The 25,056-nt window shown below is 38.4% G+C and overlaps 1 protein-coding gene across 1 annotated transcript in view; it reads left to right on the top strand.

Moving 5' to 3' along the window:
* Nucleotides 1-25,056, top strand: part of Oxct1 (3-oxoacid CoA-transferase 1) — a 131,528-nt gene that overhangs the window by 10,407 nt on the left and 96,065 nt on the right. The window contains exons 4-7 of the mRNA XM_005325615.5: nucleotides 10,710-10,845; nucleotides 14,383-14,532; nucleotides 18,816-18,922; nucleotides 21,421-21,481. Of these exons, the coding sequence (XP_005325672.1) occupies nucleotides 10,710-10,845; nucleotides 14,383-14,532; nucleotides 18,816-18,922; nucleotides 21,421-21,481 (454 nt within the window). The remainder of the gene's footprint in view (nucleotides 1-10,709; nucleotides 10,846-14,382; nucleotides 14,533-18,815; nucleotides 18,923-21,420; nucleotides 21,482-25,056) is intronic.

Here is a 25,056-nt window from a genome sequence, read left to right as displayed (position 1 = left end):
AAATATAATATAAATATATAGATTAAGATTTTCTGTCTTAGTCTGACGTGCTTTTATTTTTCTAAATTTATATTATCGATGTTAGAATAAAAATTTTCATAATGACACTTGCACTTCAGAATTTAAAGATGGTCCTTTGTGTACTTTGTTATTGTATATTACTATTTATATAGCAGAGGAGACATCAATTTGAAATTGGTTTAAGTTATTCTTTTGACTATACACCATTTCTTTAGATACTATGTAAAAGAATATGTAAAGAATACGTGAATCCGCTGAGGTTGGGACTCACCAGTAGAGTGCTCGCCTAGCATGTGCGAGGCCCTGGGGGTTCGATCCTCAGCACCACATAAAAATAAATAAATAAAATAAAGGTACTGTGTTCATCTACAACTAAAAAAAAAAAAAAAAATCTGAATCACAAGAATGTCACTGGTCTCGATGGAAGATGGAGGACATGTAGCCAGCACTTAAGGCGGTAGGATTCCATTTCAAAATGGTTAATGATAAGCCATAATTTTAATAAAGTCATGCTCATTTAGGTACATTTAGCTGTTAGAAAAATCTATTTGTATACAGAAATAGTAAAGCATCCCTTTTCAATTATGAAGGAAAGACTTTAAAGATATTTAAAATATTAAAAAATGAGCCAAATTGACAACTTAGCCTATTATTATAACTGCACTCCAAAACAAACAATACAGATTACTTAGGAAATAAAACGGATGCTGTATTTGTTCTCATGGCTCCTTTTCTGAGTTTGTTCATGCTGTTTTGTCAGAGAGCCTCTCTTTCCTCTGCCCTGCCTGTGCACTTCCTTCTTTTTCAGGATTCACTCAAGTTACACATTTTTGAGGGAGCCTTATCCCATTACAGAAAGCCTCCAGTCTTGACTGATGTTGCCTTTTCTGAATTCCCTTAGAGGCTTTGCCCTTTCTTGGTATACTAAATTGTACCTATTTGATATATGTTATGTCCTGATCCTGATACTTGCAGTAGTTTTGTATTCCCTGCTGTGCTTAGCTTGTGAATCTGACTCATGGCATATTTGAGGTGGACAGAATTGTAGAGATTATTTGTTCAGTTCCCTTATGTATCATAGGAAACCCCTTTGTAAATTGAGAAGTAACTTGTTCATGATTACTTTTTTTTTTCTTAGACAACCCCCATGCTCTATGATGTGACTTATATTTGTTATAAATACTTTTCTCTCTTTTTTTTTTTTGTTTCCCTGCAGTGGTAGGGATTGAACCCAGGGCCTCATATATGCTAGGCAAGTGCTATAGCCCTGAACTACATTCCCATCCCATAAATACTTTTGTTTATCCATACTTGGTTGGGTTTTCCAGATAGCTCCAAGCTTACAAGGGATACTATAGATCAATAAACAACCTGCATTGCTTAATAGGGATGTTCTGAGAAATATGTCATTCATTGTGAGGACATCATAGAATATACCTACACAAACTTAAGATGCCTGTGATGTCACTAAGTGATGTACCCTTATAGAACCATCATGGTATATGCTCTCTGTTAGTGTGTAACTATAAATTTTGGATGCAAACTAGATGTGGAACACAAAGGTCATACTTTGCAAATCCTTATTGACAGTTGATTCTCTTAATTAGGAGGGGTTAAATCCTGGAGGTCTATAACAATACGACCTTGCTTTGCCCTCCAATTGGATAACTGAAGCAAACTAAATCATGCTTCACTGGAGAATCATTGACACGGTTTGACTTGTTGGGAAAATGGAAAGAACTTGGAATTAGAAGTCGTAATTTTCTCATTTGTAAGGAGCTCACTTATGGCAGGACCTCCCTGAAGTGGAAGTCTTTCTAAATCTCAGGCTTCCTGATTTTCTGTTTTTGTTGTTTTTAGTAAGCAGTGAGACGTGTCCTAAGATGTCATTTACCTTGGTTTGAAGTATTAACTATTAGCCTTGATGAGATAAATCCTTCTTTAGGATCACTAGTTGAACTCATACTTTGATATGGGTTAATTAAAAAGGTAGGAATAATTGACAATGTGATTTTCATTGATTTTTGGAGAATTTTCAGTTATAAGCCAGTGGGAATCAAAAGTTCACAATAAACTACATGTCAGCTAGTTGAGTCACAGAGCCAGTGGAAGCATGGGTGTGTTTTATTAGATGTGCTCATTTCTCATCGCAGTAGTTTTTCAGTCTACAGTTCAGGAAGGGTGTGGTAAAGATGACCCCATTGGCAGCCCCTCTTACTTATGGAAGGCTAATCAGTACTATCTCACAATATTATGTTCTTGTACTTGTGATTACTTCTATAGAGTTTTATACTAGTCAGTTCTATACTATAGGGATTTTTTTGAGGGCCCAGTTAGCTGTCTTTCACTCTAAATAAACTTTTTGGTTCTGTACCAATGACTTTGAACCTAAAGATAGAGGTGTGTGGCCCCTTTGCTGTTTCTCTTCTTCCCTTTTTGTTGATGCAGCTGCAGCTGTGAAAAACTTAATAGGCACCTTGGATGATTCTGAGTATTCTCCAGGATTTTTTTTTTTTTTTTTTTTTTTCTGGGAAGGATTAACTACTTCCTGGAATGTGTACTTGAACTTCTGTGCTTGGCTCCCTTGTCCCATAAAACCATGACATAAACTAACCTTATATTCAAATACAGCTTTTTCTTTTAATACTTCTGATGTTATCAGAGTAAGCATAAATTGTATAATTGAGACTGAAATATATATAAAGTGAAAAGTAAACAAGAGAAAAACAGTTTGGTAATGGCCACACCTTTATTTTTATTGGAGTTTTATTTTGACAAGGGTTGCCAATTAATGAAATTTCAGAAAATGAAATTCAGTAAATTAAATTTCAGATTCAGAAAAGGAGTATAATTGCAGAACATTAATTTATTCCATGCCCTATCTTGTTGCTTTACATTAGTATATCTCTTTAAGGAATTATTGACTTCTTCATTTAACCACTGAAATGTGTGAAACCCCAGTTTATTGTGCTGCAGGGAAAACAGATCTTTCTCTTTAGGTGTTCTAGAAAAATGCTGGCTACTGAGGGCAGATAGCATAATCTAACATAGGCATTGTGTTTAGTATCAAAGAGCTGTGAGATGCTCTTATATACAAATTTCTCTACTAGAAACCATATAGTCCTCATTTCCAAAAGGTCACGTATGTTTTCTCTTTTTATAGTGTGAGCTCTTAAAGGAAAGGGACTTGCCTTACTCATTTTTTAATCATGAGAGTCTGATGTATTTGCTGGATTTGTAAATTGGGGAGCATGTGACAAGGTATTCACTTTCATTGTAAGCTATCTAACAGCACTTTTCAAAGTATGAAAACTGACTTTTTATCTGGTCCAGTGGTAGCTTGGGCTAAGCATCTCAGGCACTGCTTGATTGCTGTGCTAGGACGTGAGTCTAAAAACAAAGCAAAGGCCAAATACACAATGTTCCCCAGAGCCAAGATCAACAAATACAGAGAGGTCATCTTTAAATAGAGCCAATTCAAATATGTAATGTGGTAAAAAGCCAAACAAAAGTAAAAAGAGTGGTTAGAAAAATTTTCGGTCAGTGAATGACCAGCTGTATTCTGGTTTCTAGAATGAAACTGTAGACTTTGGAGGAGGTTTCAGAAATTTAAAACTATAGAACGCAAATGGGCCAGATGTGTCTTCATGGGTTATTTTATGGTTATGACTTTATTAGTCAGCTCCAGATAAGATTATCAGTACTCTCAATCTTGGGTAATTGAGGAGTTTACCAAAGAGAACTTTTTTTTCTTTTCTTTCTTTTTTTAATTTTTTTTTTTAGTTATAGATGGACATACTACCTTTAATTACTTATTTATTTTTATGTGGTGCTGAGGGTCGAACCCAATGCCTCATGTGTACTAGGTGAGCGCTCTACCACTGAGCCATAACCCCAGCCCTTTTTCTTTTCTTTTTATTAGAGCAGCATAACTGTACATCATATTTGGGTTCATTTTGACAAAATCAGACATGCAAGGAATTAGATTTTAATCCTCTTTCATCTTCACTATTCCTCCCTCCTCCCTCCCTACCAAGTCTGCTTCATTTTTATTGTATCAGATTGCAGTGTGATGAGTAAGGGGATTTACTTAAAAGATAATACAATAACTTTTTTGACTGAATTAAAAAGCTATTCAATTTATTAAAATCAGACATATTCTCCTTGGAAAATTATTATATCTCTGTGTCTCTTTATTTTTCTGTAGTTATCTTTCTGGCTGTTATTTGTCTATCCTCAATTATATGTGTGTGTGTGTGTGTGTGTGTGTGTGTCTGTGTCTGTGAGTGTGTGTGTGTGTGTGTGTGTGTGTGTGTGTGTCTACATATAGATAGATGCTCTTACAAAGTTTTTCTTTTGTTACGTTATTTCCTAAGACAAAATAGGTGAGAGAATACTAAAGTTGTTAAAATTTTTTTTTTACTGTTCAAGGTGTTTACATTATACCAAAAATCATGCATGATTTAAGAATTTAAATTCCACCAATACATTTTTTCTTATAAATAGGAAAAACAAACTAACTCTTGGGTTTAGTAACAAAGAAGTGGTGTTACCACTAGCCTTGACATAGAAGCAGTGAAGGCAGGCAGGAGCCTCTGTCGGTATTTGTAAGAAAGCTTTATGTAGCAAGCTGTCCGGCTTGCTGTAATGTGTGAGAAGAGGTAAATCCTGCATCTTGTTCTTTCACCACCCACTTCAGCCATCCTGGTGGTGCCTCCTGTTGGCTGAGCCCAGTCAGAAGTCAGTGGCAAGGGAGGCTCATGAAGTTTGCAGGTCTGTCCCAGCTCAGAGCAGCCTGAAGCTGGAAAATGGATCCAGACAGCAAACAGAAAATGACGGTGACTTTCGGTGTTTGTTTTTATTAGAGAGGAGTCAGTGAGGAGGAGCAAAGTGGAATTGAGCAGTAGATTCATTTAGCAAATGTTCTACAAATATTTATGTAGTTCTCTTTATGTTCTGCAGGTGCTTGACTACCATGGTGAACAAATAGACCTAGATCCCTGCTCCATGCACTTTTCATTCTAGTAGGGAGGGGCAGACATTAAGTAGTCAATATGAAGAATAAGTACATTTTCCAGTGTATTAGAATACGTTTTCCAGTGTGTTAGAAAGTTATGTATACCATGAAAAAAGAAAAAAAAAAGGAGCCAATAAAGAGAATTGGGAACATAAGAGCAGAGGCAGGATTTAGGGTTCGGTTTGGCGACATTTGAGCACACTAGAAATAAGCAGGGGAGAGAGCCCTGCAAACATCCTGGGGAAGAGTTTCTAAGGCAGGGAAAGACCAGTGCAAAGGCCCTCAGTGGGAAAATGCCTGACTTGTTGGAGAGGCAGCAGAAGTGGAGCAGGAAGCAGAAAGGAGCATGGGAGGAGATAAAAGATAAAAGGGCATCTGAGCACATGGGGCTAGCAGGTAGTCCTAGAGACCTTTGCTTTGCTCTGAGTAAATGAGCACCATGGCTAGGCTTTGGGCAGCGCATGGTCTGTTTGTTGCACTCCGTATTTATGAGGCTTACTTTGCTACCATATCATGAGTAGATAGATAGTAGAGGGCAGGAACAGAACCAGGAAAGGTTACTGTGCAGGGAATAGAGGAGAGTGGGAAATGGTCCAACTATGGATAGACATTGAAGATAGAGTCAGGATTTCCTGGTGATTTGATGATGAGAATGTGAGAAGTTAGATGGGTTTATTACTTTTGTGCTACGTAAGTGTATGGATGGGGCTGTCGTCAGGTAAGACGTTGAGGGCACAGGAAGTTGGGGGAGTAGAATTGTTAACCTCAAGAACTGTGGGCCTAGTCAGGTATTAGGAGTAGGTTCAAAGAAGAAATAAGTAAATAAAGAATAGTTGGAAGGCATGTGTGCGTGCTCAAGCATCAGGGAGATGGAAAAGCTTCTGTGATCTGGCGACCTCTAGTGGATAAGTGTATTATTAACCTGTAGGGAATTACCTTATCTCCAAAGTTCATTCTTGAAAATAGCTTAGGTTATTTAGACTTTAGTTTTTGCTCAAAATATGTTGGGAATAAATAATAAATGATATAGCTATTGTTTATATACATGTGTAATGTGAAATATTATCAGCTCTGATATTTAAAGGCTACAAGTGAAAAACAAGTTTAATAGAAGGTGGACAATTACCTGTTACTTGGACACTACAGGACTATAGAGGGAGTTAAGAGACATGGAAGTGATACATTCTAAGAATTAAGAAGAAACCATTTGGTCTTGGATGGACACTTGTGGGCATGAATAGTGGAGTGAAAGTGAAGAAAATGTGATTGTTTGAAGAAATGCCAGTGACTTGTCACACAGCCCGCCACATTTAGCACCTTTGCTGATCCAACAAGTGGGTGTCACCAGTGACATCAGATTATCCCCCAGTGCACCGTCCCACTGAGTTCTATTGCCAAAGTCAGAACTCTGCAGCGGATCTACTTCTGTATTGGGATTTGCAACAGTTGTCTTAGGAATGAATAGTTTCCCCTAGATACTTCTTGATTTGTCTCTATTTCATTCCCACCAGTAACCTCTACGTTAGTTCAGATGCTCATCATTGCTTGTTCGAGCTACATCAAGCCTTTGAACTGTTCCCTCTGCCTTTTGTTTCTGAATCTCTTCAGTTATCCTGTTATCCTTCTGCTTCAAGTTATTCACAGGGTCTCCGTGTCCTTCTGGGTGAAGTCCCATGAGGAAGACCCTAACCTGGCCTTTCTCCCACCCCTCCTGCCCTGCCTCTGCCTCCAGTTCAGGTTGACGCTTCCTGATTGTCTCCGTGAGGGTGTCCAGCTGCCTCTTGCCCTCAGACTGCCTCCTCCACTCTACTCTCAAAATGTGTTTTTACTTCTATCCCTTAAGGGCCACCTTCTTGTGTAAGGCCCTCCCTTCAGGAAGGCTGTTTCTGCCTTGTTTCTCCTCCAGCAGTTGGGGTCCTCAGCCTGCAGTGTGCTCATCCCACTTCACGCACACTTCTCTTAGCGTGTTCCCCTCTGCTGTCCTGATGGGTTTGCATGTTTATTTCCTCTGTACTCCCAGAGCTATTCAGGGTGCCAGACCAGGCCTTATTCATGGTTGTAGCCCCAGAACCTGACATTCCAGCCCAGATTGTTAGGTAAATGAATCCTTTAGGCCACACAAATTCCACAGGGACTGAACCATCAGAGAACTAAAGGAGTTGGGAAGGGAATAAGTGAAGACTTCCGTTTCTAGGAGATATTTAGGCCTTTATTACTTTATTTCTCTTCCTCTGTCTCTCTCTTTCTTCTTACAGTCTTGGGAATTGAACCCGGGGTACTCTAACACTGAGATATATCCTCAGCTCTTTTTTATTTTTTTATTTTAGAAACAGGGTCTTCCAAAGTTGCCCAGGCTGGTCTCCAACTAATGATCCTCCTGCCTAAGCCTCCTGAGTCACTGGGAGTGGAGGCATGAGCAGCTGTACCTGGCTACATTTCTGTCTTTTAAAAAATCTCTATTGAAGTATAGTATGTAGTTATATAGAAAAATGGATATATCCCGAATGTAGATGAAGTTTTATCAGCTACACATCCATGTAACCAGCACCCAGAGGAAGAAATGGGTATGACCAGTTCTCCAGAAAGCCCCCTTCCTGCTCATGCTGGTCACTGCTCTCCTTTCCCACCACCAAAGTTAATCTTTATCCTCTCTTCTGATCTCATGCATTAGTTTCGTCTTATTTTGAAGTTAATATTAAAGGAATAATGCAGTATGTACCCTTTTGTGTCTGACATCTTTTGCTCAACATATCATCCAAGATTCATGCATTGTTTCCTAGTGGTTATGAAGCCTTCATTCTCATTACTGTACGGTGTTTCATTGTGTAGATAAACCATTATTTATTTATTTGCAATGGGCATTTGGAAAACTCCTGTTTTAGCCATAATGAACAGTTGCTATTTTGAGTATCTTGTCTCTTTGTAAACATTAAGGATGTATTGGGTACAGACCCTAGAATGGATTTGCTGGCTCATAACATATTCGAATATGTTCAACATTAGTAGATTCCTTTAACAATTTTTCCAAAGTGGACGTATTTATTTTTTATTTATATATGACAGCAGAATGCATTATAATTCTTATTACACATATAGAGCACAATTTTTCATATCTCTGATTATATAAAAAGTATATTCATACCAATTTGTATCTTCATACATGTACTTTGGATAATAATGATCATCACATTCCACCATCATTTCTAACCTCGTACCCCCTCCAACCCCTCTGCCCTATCTAGAGTTCGTCTGTTCCTCCCATGCTCCCTCTCCCTGTCCCACTATGAATCAACTTCCTTATATCAAAGAACATTTGGCATTTGGTTTTTGGGGATTAGCTAACTTCATTTAGCATTATCTTCCCTAACTCCATCCATTTACCTGCAAATGCCATGATTTTATTCTCTTTTATTGCTGAATAATATTCCGTTATGTATATATACCACATTTTTTTTTTTATCCATTCATTTATTGAAGGCCATCTGGGTTGGCTTCACAGTTTAGCTATTGTGAATTGTTCTTCTATAAACATTGATGTGGCTGTGTGAGGAGAGGGATAGCTGGGTCAAATGGTGGTTCCATTCCCAGACTTCCAAGAAATCGCCATACTGCTTTCCATATTAGCTGTACTAGTTTTCAGTCCCACCAGCAAGGTATGAGTGTACCTTTTTCTCTACATCCTTGCCAACACTTGCCAAAAATATGCATTGGAGAAAAGATAGCCTCTTCAACAAATGGTTCTGGGGAAACTGGAAATCCATATGCAACAAAATGAAATTAAACCCCTATCTCTCACCATGCACAAAACTCAACTCAAAATGGATCAAGGACTTAGGAATAAAACCAGAGACCCTACATATAATAGAAGAAAAGTAGGTCCTGATCTCCATCATGTGAGATTAGGCCCCAACTTCCTTAATAAGACTCCTTTGGTTCAAGAATTAAAATTAAGAATCAATAAATAGGATGGACTCAAACTAAAAAGTTTCTTCTCAGCAAAAGAAACAATCTGTGAGGTGAGTGTACATTTTTGGGAGCAAATTTTTACCTCTCATACATCAGGTAGAGTACTAATCTTTAGGGTATATAAAGAACTCAAAAAGTTAAAATAAATAAAATATATAACCCAATCAATAAATGGACCAAGGACCTGAACAGACACTTCTCAGATGATATACAGTCAATCAGCAAATATATGAAAAAAATGTTCATCATTGCTAGCAATTAGAGAAATGCAAATCAAAACCACTCTAAGATTTCATCTCACTCCAGTCAGAATGGCAGCTATTATGAATCCAAAGTGGAAGTATTAATTTTTAATCTCCTTAGCATATATGAGAGTTCTGATGTTTCACATACTTGCCAACACTTGGCATTTTCTTCTTTGTTATTTAGCCCTTCTTTTATGTTTGTAGCGGTGTCTCGGGATATTCAACATTAAAACTATTTCACCCTTAAAAATAATTTCATAGCTTAAAGTCAAGTATTCTTTGTTATCTTAGAAATGTTTCCTTCCTCTAGTTGATTAAAATATTCCTGATATTTTTAAGGGGAGAGGGATTAGGCGACTGAAAATGGAGAAATGTTTATTCAAGTTTAAATCTTTCTTGTCATATTGATTTTGCTTGACATTTTTTGCTTTGAAAACAATGATAGAAATAAAGAAGAAATGCACCAACAGGAGGCCTTTACCTAATTAATTAAAAAACAAAAAACAAATGCCAAACCACCTGCACCATGTCTAAGAATAAATTGAACTCCAACTTTAAAATAATGGAGATATTAAACAAAAGTATATGTGATTTAACAGGTATAGGATTACTCTTGCTACCTAGAATCTTTTCATTGTTTATTATTACTCTCCTAATTGGGGGGGTGGGTAAAGAATGGACAAAATATCTGTGAAACTGTAAAAATGTTCATAACTATTTGTAACTTGGGTTCATATTTCAATGAGTATGTCTTTCTTTTATTTCTTAAATTCAAGAATGGCCCTTTTTCCTTTTTTGCACAGAAGGAGGTTCTCCAGCCAAATCTTTCTTTGGGGTCAGTATTTCACCACCCCAAAGCACAGAACAAAAACCAATTAACCTCTTTGCTTTGATTACAACCCAGGATCGTTTTGTGGTAAGGGAAAGAACAAAATATACAATAAAAGTAGAAGATTGATGTGGGTTTACATATTGGCTATGTCCTTAACTGCCTGAGATTTTGGAGAAAAAGTCACTTAAACTTTTTTTTTGGTACCCAGGCCTGAACTCAGCCACACTTGGCTACACTGAGGATTGAACTTGGGCACTCAACCACTGAGCCACAACCCCAACCCTATGTTGTATTTTATTTAGAGACAGGGTCTCGCTGAGCTGCTTAGCACCTTGTTTTGCTGAGCCTGGCTTTGAACTTGTGATCCTCCTGCCTCAGCCTCCTGAACTACTGGGATTACAGCCATGGGCCACTTTTGAGCTTTAGTTTCCTCAACTGTAAAATCAGACTAGCCACCTTGCATATTTCTTTGAATGGTAGGGGATAGAGAGAATTTGGATGACATTCCTTAGCAGAGGAGCATTTCCTTTTCTCCAAGTAAATGAAATTCCATCTTTTTACAAAAATGTGATAGCAGCGTTGTGTCGGATGTTCCTGTGATTTCAAGCTACCTTCGTTTTCCTTCTAGGGTCGATAACTTTGGCTTGGGTCTTTTACTTCGATCCAAGCAAATAAAACGCATGGTCTCTTCATACGTAGGAGAAAATGCCGAATTTGAACGGCAGTTCTTATCTGGTGAATTGGAAGTGGAGCTGACACCTCAGGTGAGATTTCGCTGCTCTCCTTTCACAATGCTAGCTTGTTGAAAAGCGTACTCTTTCTCCTTAAAAATTGCTTTGTACAAGACAGAGGATATGTTATTTTACCAAACCAGGGAATTGTGTTCATAAGTCAGATGTATTGATCACTAGAGGATGAGTATTTTATGCCACTGTATACTGAAGACGGAGGTAGAAATACCTATGTTGCAGGGTAACTTGCAGGTTTGAAATAATAATGTCCCTTGTGCCAGAAGCAAGCAATAGGACTTGCTGAAAGGTTCAAGGATGGTCCTATAGAAGTCGTTTTCTAGGAATCACTGAGTTAGAATTTGTGAGTGATCAGGTCTTGCTGAGGCCCAGGAGCAGTGAAGCCCGCAGAGGGTGAAACTGATGACATCACCAAGTGTGGAGATCAGAGCCCAGTCTCCTGGGGACTGATGTTACAATAAGAAGCAATCAATTACCTCGGTTTATCTAGCAAGGGTCCACTTGTTTTCTGCCTCACCTCCTAATGCATTGAAGAATTTGTCATCAAGGAAGGCAGTGTTTTGAATCCATCTGGGTTAAGTAGGTCCACAAGTTACCTGTACTGGTCTTCCACCTGGACATGTTCTGCCTTCATCTCTGATGTGGAACCCGCTGCTCTGCTTGAAAAGACTGTTACATCCAACTTCACCATGATGGTAATAATGTAATGTAGCAGAATATTAAAAAAAAATATTTTTCAGTAATTAAATCAGGTATATACTGGTCTAGAGACTAAGCATGAATGGGAGGCTGTTCTTTGTAAATGAGGTTTTACGCGATTGCAGGCACACCTGGTCACCCTATAGCATTGAACTCTATTTATCATAGCATTTCCCTACATTATTCTTACTCCGTTTCCATTCAAACTTTGTGAAAAGACAAAGAATGCTTTCCTAGTCTGTTTAGGCTGCTGTAACCAAACAGCATAATCTAGGTGGCTTGAACACCAGAAGTTTATCTCTCATAGTTTGGGAGGCTGGAGGGCTCAAGATCAAGGTGCCAGTCAGTTCATTTTGTGGCGATGGCTCTCTTCCTGGCTGTGATGGTTAACTTCTTTCTGAGTTCTCTCACAACGGGTGACAAGGTGAGGGGGCTAATAAGAGTATGAGCAAACTCGCCGGTGTCTCTTCTTGTAAGGACGCTAGTCCTATCAGATCATTTATGACACTTTCAACCTTAATTATCTCCCTGTGGGCCCATTCTCTAAATACAGTCACTTTGGGAGGGTGAGGGCTTCAACTTAGGAATTTAAGAGGCTCTCAGTTCAGTCTGTGGCATATTCTTGTCCTTTTTACAATATAGGATGAGATACTTTATTCTGTGGGTTGTGGAGTTATTTAAAATTAACCTTTGTTACCTTTTGTATCTTCTACATTATACCCTATTTTGTCAGAGGACATGTCAGGGTTCTCTGGAGGAACAGAATCAGTAGGAAGTATGATGATAAAAAGGGGATTTATTAGATTGGCTTATGTGACCAGAAGCTGGATCATCCACAATGGCCCTCTGCAGGCTGGAGAGCTAGAGGAACCAGTAGCTGCACAGACCAAGAGGCTGAAGCCTCAGAATAAGAGGGATCCATGGTACTGCCCTCGTCCGAGACTGAAGGCTTCTGGAAACTCCCTGGAGAATCACTGGCAGAGTCTGCTTCAGAAGAGTGAAGAAAAAATCTGATATTCTCAGGGGATTGCAGCAGCAATCAAGAACCCATTCAAGAAGAACTGAGTTTGCATCTGATGTTGCTTCCTTGTTCTTCCAACTTTTATTCCATTCAAGCCTTCAACCTGTGCTTAGGGAGGAGATGTCTCCACTTCAGTTGGGCTGTCCCACATTTCAGTCATTTCTACACACACCTACACACACCCTGATTCACACACCCAGAAGCCACTTAATCATTGGCATCTCTTCATCCAATAGAGTTGACAATTCGAAATGACCATTGCAGGACATATAAAAGGGGAAGGAACTTACTTAATATTTTTCTTTTCTTTTTTTTTTTTTAAGCTTGCATCCTATTTTGCTGCCCAAGAGCCCAAAGAGGAAGTGTTGATGAGGTGGTAGGGATTAGGACTCCTTTATGCAGTGAAGGTGGGAGCCTGGTGGTACCCTGCAGAGGGTCTGTCTGCAGAAATATTCTACTCTCAGGCTCTTACTCAATTGCACAGAGAAGTAGAGTATTCAGATAGTGTGTGTGTATATATATATATATGAATATTTTGAAGTAGGGAATGTTTTTAAGGCTGTTTGAATAATTCAGTTTTTTGAATGTATTAACATAAACTGCAACACAAAGCAGAGTGGTCTCTGTCCATTAGAAAGAATAGAGAACCAGTTATCAGGAAGATTTTCAGTTATGTTGCAAGTTCCTCCTTTCCCAGAGTATCCCACCTACTTGAATGACCTGATCCCAACTGTGAGTCTCTTCTTTGAGTAAAATATTTGAAGACCTTAGTTACTGTAGAGAACAGTTCTAAAATTGGGTCAGTCTGAACAGACGGTCCCTAATAACTGTATCAGTTCTTACTAAAGATTCGTGCATGAGTCATCTCGTAAGGCAGGATGTGGCAAGACCCCACCAGTGGGTTTTAGTGTCAGGGAGGGTGTCAGGAAATGTTCAGTAGAGATGGAGGGGAAATCTGGGTGGAAAGTTGGTTGTGGGTGAGAGACACCCAGGGAAACCAGGTATGAAATCACTGGCACTAAGAAGAGGGAAGGGTCAGCTATGGGAAAGATGACTAAAAGGAGACACAAAGAAACTTTGCTTGCAGCTATTTCTACTGTGAAGCAAAGCTGGAAGTGCTCTCGGCTTTTAAAAACCCATTGACCTGTTCTCTGTACCCTTTGCTTACCTTTGGATTTTTCTGAGATCATTTAGCAAATAATATATTCATGAAAATGGTTTAAAATAAACATGAACACTTTACAGTGTTATTAATGATAGCACACAGTGAAACACAAGATTTAAAGATATTTTGGGAATGCATGTAGCTAAAATTATATGATTTGGATAAAAATTGATTTAAAAAATATCAAAAGTAGGCATGTGTAGAATGATGTCAGGAAACCAGTGGGAGGTCTGGAAGCTGATAGCACAGCTAGACAAATAAGCAGTTATATTTTGTGGATTAATAACGTACTGGTGGGCTGGGGACGTGGCTCAAGCGGTAACGCGCTCGCCTGGCATGTGTGGGGTGCTGGGTTCAATCCTCAGCACCACATAAAAATAAAATAAAGAAGTTGTGTCCACCGAAAACTAAAAAATAAATATTAAAAAATTCTCTCTCTCTCTCTAAAAAAAAATAATGTACTGGTTGTTGCCTACAGACAGGTATTTCTTTTACATGATCTTCTAGCCTTTGGGGTTACGGACATATGCACATCAAACTGTAGTGCTCTGTACTTCTTAGAATTGTAAGCTTTTAGAGAGTGGGAATATGTCTGTAAATGTTTCTGAGTCCCCAGACGATGCCTGTGTGGTGAACTTTTAACTGAGTGTTGCTTGTCTGTTTGTAGGGCACACTTGCAGAGAGGATTCGTGCAGGTGGTGCTGGAGTTCCTGCCTTTTACACCAGCACAGGGTACGGAACCCTAGTTCAAGAAGGGGGAGCACCCATCAAATACAACAAAGACGGCAGCATTGCTATTGCCAGTAAGCCCAGGGAGGTAAGAAACAGCTCATCCAGACAGTGTACCTCTTTCCCATGGTATGCTGGGTGGAATCACCGTGGTGAGAAAAAAACACTCACTTTCACCAGTGTATTTGTTGACATTTCCACCTAAATCTGGCTATCTATCTGCCAGTAATTAAAATCATATAGATAAACTAGAATAAATATGAAGAAAAGAAGCTGTGATGCATATATACTGTACTACTCAAGATTAGTTGGCTGATATTATGGATGGTTTTAACAAATTTAGGAACATTTATGATTGCTGATTTTGCTATATGGAAAATGGAAAAGTTGTCTGATAAATATGAACCCATCCTGTGACTGAAGGTGCTAAAAAACAAGGGAAATCATAAGTTAGTCTGAAATCTTGAAAAGTGGAACACAGTTAAAATTATGTGATGGAATTCATAGTTCATATTATCACCTTTATATTTTGTATGTTGGACACATGTGAACTTTTCATTTACTAAATCGATTGATTTAAAATACTGTGTACCTTTATAATAGTCTGTTTCAGTCACATAATAGGAAAGAGTAGACCTCGCCATATAGGTATTTAAGTTACTCAGATCTGAGATAATTTTTAAAATTATACCAGTCAATGTTTCATAATTGTATTTTTTATGATCTTTTCATTCTTCTTTTCCAGATGGCTCAAGGGAATTAACTACTAGGGGGTGTTGCAGAAATGCTAAGATTATGCCTCTAGGGAAGTGAAAGTAGTCAGTGAACGCATCTCTCACCACTTTTGTACATGTGGGGATGCTGGCTCTGCTCCTCCTTTTCTGGGGGACGGTAAAGGGTCATTGAACATGCCCCTCGCTCGTCAGTGTTTATCTCCAACCATGTCCTCCATCTGGAGTTTGGCCTTCCTGCTGAGAGTGACCTATATTGATTCAAAGCTTGTATTAAATAATTTTCATATTTAATTTTGCTTTTTCCTTTTGCTAACTAATCAGGTTTAAAACATTTCTTGATAAGGAAAAAAAAAAAAGAGCCAAATTTTAAAAATGAAACTTAGTGGTATAAAAATAGTATAAAATTGCCCAGAAAAATCGAGTTAACACTTTGGTAGCTTGCTAGAAATTGTTGCATTAACTCACTCTGAGAAAATATGATAAACTAGAATCTTCCCTGAGTTTGTTTTTGCCTGGAGCCAGGAGCATGAATCTTTTAGTTTTGTCATTTTGACTGAACCCTCCAGGTATATGACAGATTATTCTTTGAAGCAGTTCTTCTTATCTCTTTATTTTCCTGGCCTTTGGTTTTAAGTGAACTGATTCCGTGGGTTAAGGATGTTTATTGAGACCCTTGCCTTTGCGGGGCACTGATCTAAGAGTGAAGAAATGGATGGTCTAGACCAGGTCCGCCTGCAGTGGAGACACTCACAGTGAATGAACAAACACATAACAGGTGTAGTAGGCGACATGGAGAAAAGCCAAGGAGGTCAAGGGCAAAGAGAATGATCAGCAGGGACACAGCGTTCCAGATCGGGTGGTCAGGGAAAGCCTTTCTCAGGAGGGTAGTATTTGACGGAGACCTGAACAGGTAAGAGAATGAGTAAGGTGCTCAGAGGGTCATGGCTTTAGTCAGAGGAAAAAATAAGCACTACACGGGATTGAGGCAGCCACAGGCTTGTCCTGTTTGGGGAACATCAGTTCATTGAGACTGGAGCAGAGGACATGAGGCAGAGAGGGGTAGGGATGCAAAGTGAAGAGAGGCAGGAGCCAGATCCACACAGGGCTTGGAGTTCACGGAGTGTGGAGAGAAGCCAGTGAGAGTTTTGGAAGAGTGGGAATGTGATGTGGCCTTAATTGTTGTGAACATCACTGTGGCTCTTGGGTGGTGACTTTTATGGTTTTTGTTGTTGCTGTTTGTAGGGGACCAAGAACAAGAAGCAGTGAGAGAGCTTAGGAGGCTGTTATATGAATCCTGATGGGAGTGGAAGGTGGCTTAGATAAGTGCTAACAGTGGAGTGTGGGTGCAGTGGTTGGAATCAGGATAGAAGTTGATGGAGGAACCACAACAGGGTTTACTGATGGGCCGGTTGTGAGCTTAAGAATGGGCAAGGCATGGGCTAATCAAAGAGCTCTCCAGGGACATGGTGCATTTACAATGTCCAGGAGACTCAAGAGGAAGATGGGTTTCCGCTGAAAGAAGAGTTAGAGCCAGGATGGGAACTTTGGAAGCTTTGGCACATAGCATTTAAACTCTCAGGGCTAGAAGGATGGCTTGGGCTTGCATGCAAATAGAGAGCACTTTTCTTTTTTTTTTTCTTTTTTTTATTGTTGGTTGTTCAAAACATTACATAGTTCTTGATATATCATATTTCACACTTTGATTCAAGTGGGTTATGAACTCCCATTTTTACCCCGTATACAGATTAAAGGTCAGGAGGAGGAGTGGGAGGAGGAAAATAAAAAGGCAAGAATGATTAGTGTCTTAATAAATGAAGAGAAAACCAAGGACTGATTTGGAAGAAGAGGGACAGTTTGGGAATGGAGTGGGGGAATCCTCTGAGTCAAATAGTGTGATGAAGCTGGGTAATATGAGGACTGGAATTGACCAGTGGATTAGAGAAGTGGAAGTCATTGACAACCTTAAGGAGTGGTTTTTCTAGAATAGAGAGGATGAAAATCTGATTGGAGTGGATTCAAGAAAGAACCTAGATGAAGAGGTAGAGACTGACTATCACAGCTCTTTCAAGTGAGTATAATAACTAGCTTGAAAAAAATAGTTCTTTCGCCCTTTTAAAAGTTTAGAGTGGCTCGCACTGAGCTAGTTTGCAGACATCAGAAAGTTATATAATTGGAATATAAAAGTAAAGCCAACTTTTTGACATTGCTCTGCATTTGCAAATATTTACTTCCCTGTATGTAAAACACTCCAATGTCATTAGTGGTGTTTATAGTGATGGTCTTTGAAGTACATATACCATTTTTTTAAAAGCTTTGTATATCGATATGCAGCTTATACATTTATTTTATGTAAGTTCATATTAAAAAGATCTTAATTCATCAATGAGTTTCAAGGATCACTAATATTTTCTAGCAGGAAACTGGGATACTATTTTTAAAGAAGCTTTTCTTTAATAAAGGATTTCTGGTTTTAAACCATTGTTAAAAAGTAAGATGTGCCAAATTCCTATTGAAGCCTTCTCTTAGCTGCATTGAGTCTATTTTTCCACTAGGGGGTGCATTAGGAACAAGAATGAGATGCTTCTGTGGCTCCTCCTGAGCAGAGATGGAGTGCAGCAGTGGTGTTTGGTTCCACTCTTCCTTTGTCTTAATTCCCAGAGACAAATCCCCAACAAGAAGGGAACACAATGCTGAGGCAGAGATTTACCTTATTTTCTTCTCCATTCAATTTAAAGTAGAATCAAAGGGCAATAAACATACAAAAATCAATAGCATCTCATGAGCTCTGTAATGTCAGAAAGATGTAATAAGATGTTATGTTTAATGTAGCAACAGCAACATGGTACACCTATGAATAAGCCTAAGAAAAATACATCCAGATTTTATGGAGAGAATGATAAAACTATTGAAGGAGGTAAATGAAAACTTCAAAAGAGACATATGTTATAACCATGGGTGGGAAAATGGGAATCTGTCAGTTCTCTTCAAACTCATTTACTAATTCTGTGTATCCCAATTAAAATCTCAACAGGTGATTATAGATCACAGACTAATGAGGAGAGAGCATTGGATTTTTATAACTATTTTATGTTTCAAAACAATATGTAGGTGCTGGGACTGTAGCTCAGGGGCAGAGTGCCTGCCTTGCACAGGTGAGGCGCTGGATTCGATCCTCAGCACCACTTAAAAATAAATAAAGATATGGTGTCTATCCACAACTAAAAAATATTAAAAAAAATAATACGTAAGCCATTTCATGTGTCTTAGATAGGTATTTTCTGGCATGGTGGGAAAGTGGAACTGTTTTTTTATGTTGCATATATAATCTGTACACACAAAAAATAAAAGGAGTATTAACATAGTTTATCTCTTAGACCTGGAGAACTTTCAGTTCCTCAAATGTAGCAAACTTTCTCTTCACTGGGCCTTTGCATGTTCTGTATCCCAAACTCCCCTTGACCATTCTGATGAAGTATTAGTTGCCTAACGCTACGTAAAAAGTCTCGGTTGAGATTCCTTTCCCTCTGAGAGACCCTTCCTCACTAGGCTAGTATCCTTCTTGTCTGCCTCTGTCAGAGAACATGCCACAAACAAGACACTTGCAAACACCTGATCTTGCCCTCTTTGTCTCCTGCAGGTGAGAGAGTTTAATGGTCAGCACTTTATTTTGGAAGAAGCAATTACAGGGGATTTTGCTTTGGTGAAAGCCTGGAAAGCAGATCGAGCGGGAAACGTGATTTTCAGGTATTGTGATGTTTTAAAAAAATATTAACATAATACATATCAGCAACTCTACGTTTCCTGAAATGACTGCAAAAAAAAAGGTATCACAATGAGTTTTCCATTTAAACATTCCTTTTAAAAATGACTTATGATCATACACACTCAGGTGTACGAGTACGTGTATGTGCATGCAGGGCCACTGCCATGCAGTCTGGCTGGTGCACTGAACCTGTGAGAGTCTATTCTGATTAGCTATGTCTGTGTTGCACTGCTCATAAATTAAATATTTGGATCTATGTTCCTTTGTATGTAATCACAAGCAATTATCATTCCCTATGTATTATAGTTGTCAAGACTAGTTATTTTTGTAGAAAACATGATGAGCACACAATTTTAATTTTGATACTGTTATTTGTGTACATTATCTTGTAATGTTAAAATTCCTTTGCTCCTCTGGAAAGATATTGCTACTAATAATTTAGGTCAGTTCTTTTCCAGCCCTATTGGTGTCTCCCAGAAAATGTTTATAATGATTTTATCTGAAAAGTTGATTATCTTTAATAATGCTGAACTTTCATTCTTATTATCTGCATAGCCACAGGCTTACTAGATTTTAGCATCTTGATTACCCTAAGCATACTGAATTCTGAGTATTTAGTGTCTTAGATTTATAGACTGTGTAGTTGTGTTTTGACAATTGTGCCACCTTTGACTATACATGAGTTTTTCAAAATGTGTGCTCTTGAAGACAACACCTGTTAGGTTACAGAAATAATTTTCCTATAATATTGCCATTTGCTGCTTTTAATTAACATTTTTTTTAATACTTAGCATATACAGCTTTGTTGCTATCATAGTTAAATTCTTAGCGGTACTTTCCTGTTTTCATTTTGTTTCCCTGAAGAATATATGTGATATTAACACTCTGAATTCAGCCAGTTTTTGAAAATGTGATTACTTCTGGTAATTACAAGAGACATTTTACATGATCTCTACTTTGACATGTTGGCGTATTGTTTGCGAAGCTTGTTGCTTTTTAAAAATGGTGAATGAAATTATATAGTAGCAAATAGAAATGACCTGTTTTAAATATTCCCAGGAGTTTGCGGTGTGCTCTATTGCCTGGCCCAAAAGGCTGCACAAGGGCTATTCTAAGCCCTGACTTACTCTGATGGTTATTGAACTTTGGTATAAATTGAAAGGTTCCCATCACTAATGGTCAAGTAACCTAGACTCTTAAGATACTTAGTGGGGCAACTGGTCCAGAGGCCTCCCTAAGCCGTGGCCCTAAAAAAGTGAGTAAAACGTGGCTGTGACTGATTTTGTTCCACCATAGTGTGCCCATGGATGCATATTCCCAGAAACAAAAATATATTTTAATATTTATGGTCAGAGGAAGTGTAACAATTGAGGAATGTGGGAAGCAGAGTTGATACCTTTTTGAATTTTTTATACATCATGTGATGTGGGTATTATACTTCCAAAAATTTCATCAGAAAATAATGTTGATTCTCCATCTGGGTACAGTGGCCTATGCCTGTGATCCCAGCGACTCAGGAAGCCAGAGGATTGAAAGTTTGAGGCCAGTCTCAGCAGTTTAGCAAAGCCCCTCAGCAACTTAACAAAACTCTGCCAAAAAATAAAAAATAAAATAATAAAAAATAAAAAAATAATAAGAAGGAGCTCAGAGGTAGAGCAAAACAAAAACAAAACAGCAACAACAACAACAACAACAACAACAACAAAAACACCCCATGAACAAAAGGAAGACAAAAAGAAAAGCTTTCTCCAGAACCTTTATAGGTGACGTACAAATTCCCAGTGATTGTTTCATTTAATTTCTGTAATAGGTTTTTCTTTAATAGAGAATGTAAATACTATACCTCTTCATGTGAAGTACTCACTGATTTTCCTTTCTTAATGTTTTATTTATTTATTTTTATGTAGTGCTGAGGATCGAACCCAGTACCTTGCGTGTGCTAGGCGAGCGCTCTCCCGCTGAGCCATAACCCCAGCCCTTCCTTTCTTAATATTTTAATGACAGCAGATTGTTTAGTGAAATACTTAACTATATAAGCAAAGTAGCATTCCTATTAAAAGATTAATGGATTTGTTTCAAATAGAGTAGATTAAAATCCATTTTATTTTTTATATATAAGCTGTATGTTGAATTCGAAAAATAATCCCTTAAAATAAACTGTGTAAATTGAAGGAAGTGGCCATTATGTTGTTAAAATTAATAAAATTAGGGCTGGGGTTGTGGCTCGGTGGTAGAGCGCTTGCCTAGCATGTGTGAGGCACTGGGTTTGATTCTCAGCACCACATATAAACAAATAAATAAATAAAGGTCCACCATAAGAAATTAAAAAAAAATTTAAATTAATAAAATTTTATTAGTGGAACATATGATACATTCTTGAAAAAGAGTTATAAATTCTTTTAATCTACAACATTTTAAAATTGAAAGATGCTTCTTGTTTTTGGTCTTCTTTTTTCACTTTCTTATTTCTCTAATGCAGGAAAAGTGCGAGGAATTTCAACCTGCCGATGTGCAAAGCTGCAGACACCACAGTGGTGGAGGTAAGAGAAGAGGTCGTTTCTGAATGCCTCATATCAGTTTTTTAACTTGATGTTTATGTATTAGTTCAAGAAGAAGCCAACAGTCTGTCTATTCTCTGGAGGACAAACAACGGCAGCCTTTTGGTTTTGGATATGGAGGGATTCTGTTTAAATATAGAATAGTTGGTGTTGTGGCAGGTCTCTAGTCAGCTTTCTGGGCACTAGGATGCTCTCTTTCAGAATCTAACCATCGAGCAACTTATAAAAGTCCTTTGGTCCTTGAATAAAATAAGTAAACATTTCAAGGTAAATTTTTTTTTGTAGTCATGCATCATTTTAAGATGGGGATACCATCTGAGAAATATGTCAATCGATTTTGTCATCGGGCAGACATCATAGAATATACTTACACAAACTAAGGTACTGTGATATCACTAGGTCATATATTCTTAGGGGACCCTCTTATCATATATGCAGTCACTGCTGACTGAAATATTATTTGGTACATGACTGTTTATAGTATTCTAGGAAAATAGTGAATTATATCAGAAGTTTATTACCTTTCTGAAGTGAATGCTGTGAGTTCTTCTTCTCTGATTATTTTTGTGGTGCTGGGGAATCCGGGGCCTGACACATGCTAGGCAAGCACCCCGTCAACTACATCCCCATCCCTGATGCTGTGAATTCTTTAAAGGCAGGAGGGTAGTACAGATATTTGCTTTGATGGGTTTCCACTTGGAGCAGTTGAATTCAGGAGTCACTGACTGACTCCTTTGGATGCCCAAGGTTTGGCAGTGGTGTTAACAATTACAGAGCCTTCCCAGAGTTAAGGCTCTAAAATAGGTGCTTTTACCAAAACCCTATCATTTTGGTTGTACATATTTGAACTCCAGTGGAAACTTCAAAATGATTCTTCAGTTGCGTCTTTGATATTAAACTTAGAAACCAATGTTCATGGAAGTTTGAGATAGCTTTCCCTTGGAAGGACTTTTCAGAAGACCACTTCGGGATCTGGGAAAAGAGACTACGTGTTCCTGGTGTTCTTTTATGATGGTGGCGGTATTTGTGGCATCTTTTGAGTTACCCATACAATTGGTCAAGATGGTGTTTCATGGAGGCAGTTCAGTGGTATTTTTGAAACAATTAAACCTTTTAAAATCTTTTCCTCTCTTGGAAAGTAAAGTGCTTTACTTGTAGTACTAGGGGATGTGGTATTTTCAACCTGAGTTTGGTGGTTTCTTTTGCAATGATTTTAGTTTATTTTCTGCAATGAGATGGATAATGGGGTTTACCCTGTATGTGTAACCTGATTGTATTTATTGAATTATGGTAATAACCATATCTGTGGCACATACCTGCAGCATTACTGAAGAAAGGTCTATTATATAGGTTCAAACAATCGATAGCTTATCACTCTATTGATTTTATGTACTTCTGTAAAACCAGAAGTGGACATTTCTTTTCTGGGTGTGAAGGGCATTATGCATTATCCTGGGTAAAGTTATATTAGAATTTTTTCCTATTATAATCTGGTTTTTTTTTTTTTTTCAACCATTCTTATTTCTTACAAGAGAAAAAAGAAAAAGATATTCTGGTGTCCAAGAGTCACTGAAGGTATTAGAAAAAAGAGACTCTCTTTTGTTATAAGGGGAGAAAAAATTCTTTAACTGAGCCTACAGATATAATAAAGGCTACTGTTTTGGTCAGCGTTTTCGCTGCTGTGACTAAAGAACCGGACCAGCACAATTATAAAAGAGGCAGCGTTTATTTGAGGGCTCACAGTTTCAGAGATCTTAGTTCACAGAAGGCCGGCTCCAGTCCTCAGGCTTGAGGTGAGGCAGAACATCGTGGCAGAGTGTGTGGCAGAGGGAAGCAGCGCATATCATGGTGATCAAGAAGCAGAGAGAGAAACTCCACTCTCCACCTACAAATATATATCCAAAGCCACATCCCAATTCCCACTCCCTCCAACCACACTCTACCGTTTCAGTTAATCCCGTCACTGATTAGGCCAAGGCTATCACTTATTAGGCCAAGACTATCTCCTCTAGACTTTCTTGCATTGTCACATGTGAACTTCTGGGGGACATCTCACATCCAAATCATAACAGCTACCCTCCCCCTGTTTTCTGGAATAGAAATCTCTGATCTATCACACCACTGTATCCTGGCCCAGACCCACATTAGGATCCTTTTTGATACAGCTACACCCAACTGACTGTGCTGCCCAATATGGTAGCCACTAGCCACCTGTGGCTTTTAAAATTTAAATTCATCAAAATTAAATACAATACAGAGTCTGTTACTCAGCCATAAGTAGTCTCAGTTCTAGACTCACTAAGCTGGGTGTGGCTAGTGACGACCTTGTTCATCAGCATAGATCTAGGACATTATCATCACTGCAGAAAGGTACATTGGTCAGAGCTAGATTTGAAGAATCAGTGTGAAAACCCTATTTCTAGTTTTAGGAACTTTTAGCAAACCCATTATTTGGGCAGAGGATTATTGTAAGCCTACCTTTTCTGCATGCTCATGGTAGAGGGGGAAATGTGCACTCAAAAGTGGAAAATAATTTGGATTTGGGGATGCCCTAGATTGGGTGTTTTCAGGTGCGAAAACTCCGTTTTGACTCTGTGTCTTCTGTACTGTTTGGAGTCCAGTGAGTACCTGGGCCTCTGCTCCCTTGTCTGTGCAGTGCTGTGTGCATTCCGTTGCCTGCACTGGCCTCCAGGTGTTTATGATCCTTCTCTTGTAGGCATGTTCTGCTCTATCTTATAGTGGTGCTAGTGGGATGGATGATTATGATCTGGTTTGAAGTATAGTATTTAAAAGGAATCTTGAGAGAGCATAACCTCTGTATTCTTCTAGATGCTAAATGTTAATGATGATAGCTGCCATTAATCAAGAACTTATTGGGCTGGGGATGTGGCTCAAGTGGTAGCGCGCACGCCTAGCATGCATGAGGCACTGGGTTTGATTCTCAGCACCACATAAAAATAAAATAAAGATATTGTGTCCACCTAAAACTGAAAAATAAATATTTTTTTAAAAAAGAACTTATTATGTATCAGTTACTACTGATTCTCTGTGTATATTATTATTTGCGTGACAGTCGTGTATGAACCATAATTATCTTTGTCTTAAGCATGAGGACGTTAAAGTACAGAGAGGTTAAGTTGAATACCTGATGTCATACAGTAGGTGGAACCAGGGTAGCACTCATTTTCTGTTATGTTATGAAATATTTCAAATCATTATAAATCAATGGGGTTTTCAATTTTTGAAAGATATTGAACTTCCAGGGGTGTAGTGCATTTCATTGTTAGTAGAATTAAGCAGAAATTAGCAGATAGGGAGGTTTTTGTTGTTGTTCAACCTACTCCTCTGTCCCCAGCCTTTCTTGCCAGTCATCATGATTATAGTCTTTTTCCCACTGGTACCACCTTCCTTGGAGATGTCTTAGAGGAAATCATTATCCTGTGATCATAGCCCTGTGAATTCATATAATCTTTCTCTTGGTCTCTGTTTATTCTATTGAGTGGCCTCTTGCAACTTTTCTTGTATGCCCTAAACATGGTGGTTGAATGTCTATTCTA

This window comes from Ictidomys tridecemlineatus, chromosome 1 (assembly GCF_052094955.1).
Source record: "Ictidomys tridecemlineatus isolate mIctTri1 chromosome 1, mIctTri1.hap1, whole genome shotgun sequence".
Taxonomy (NCBI): domain Eukaryota; kingdom Metazoa; phylum Chordata; class Mammalia; order Rodentia; family Sciuridae; genus Ictidomys; species Ictidomys tridecemlineatus.
Note: the sequence above shows the minus strand (reverse complement) of the source record. Positions and strands in the feature narration are given on the sequence as shown.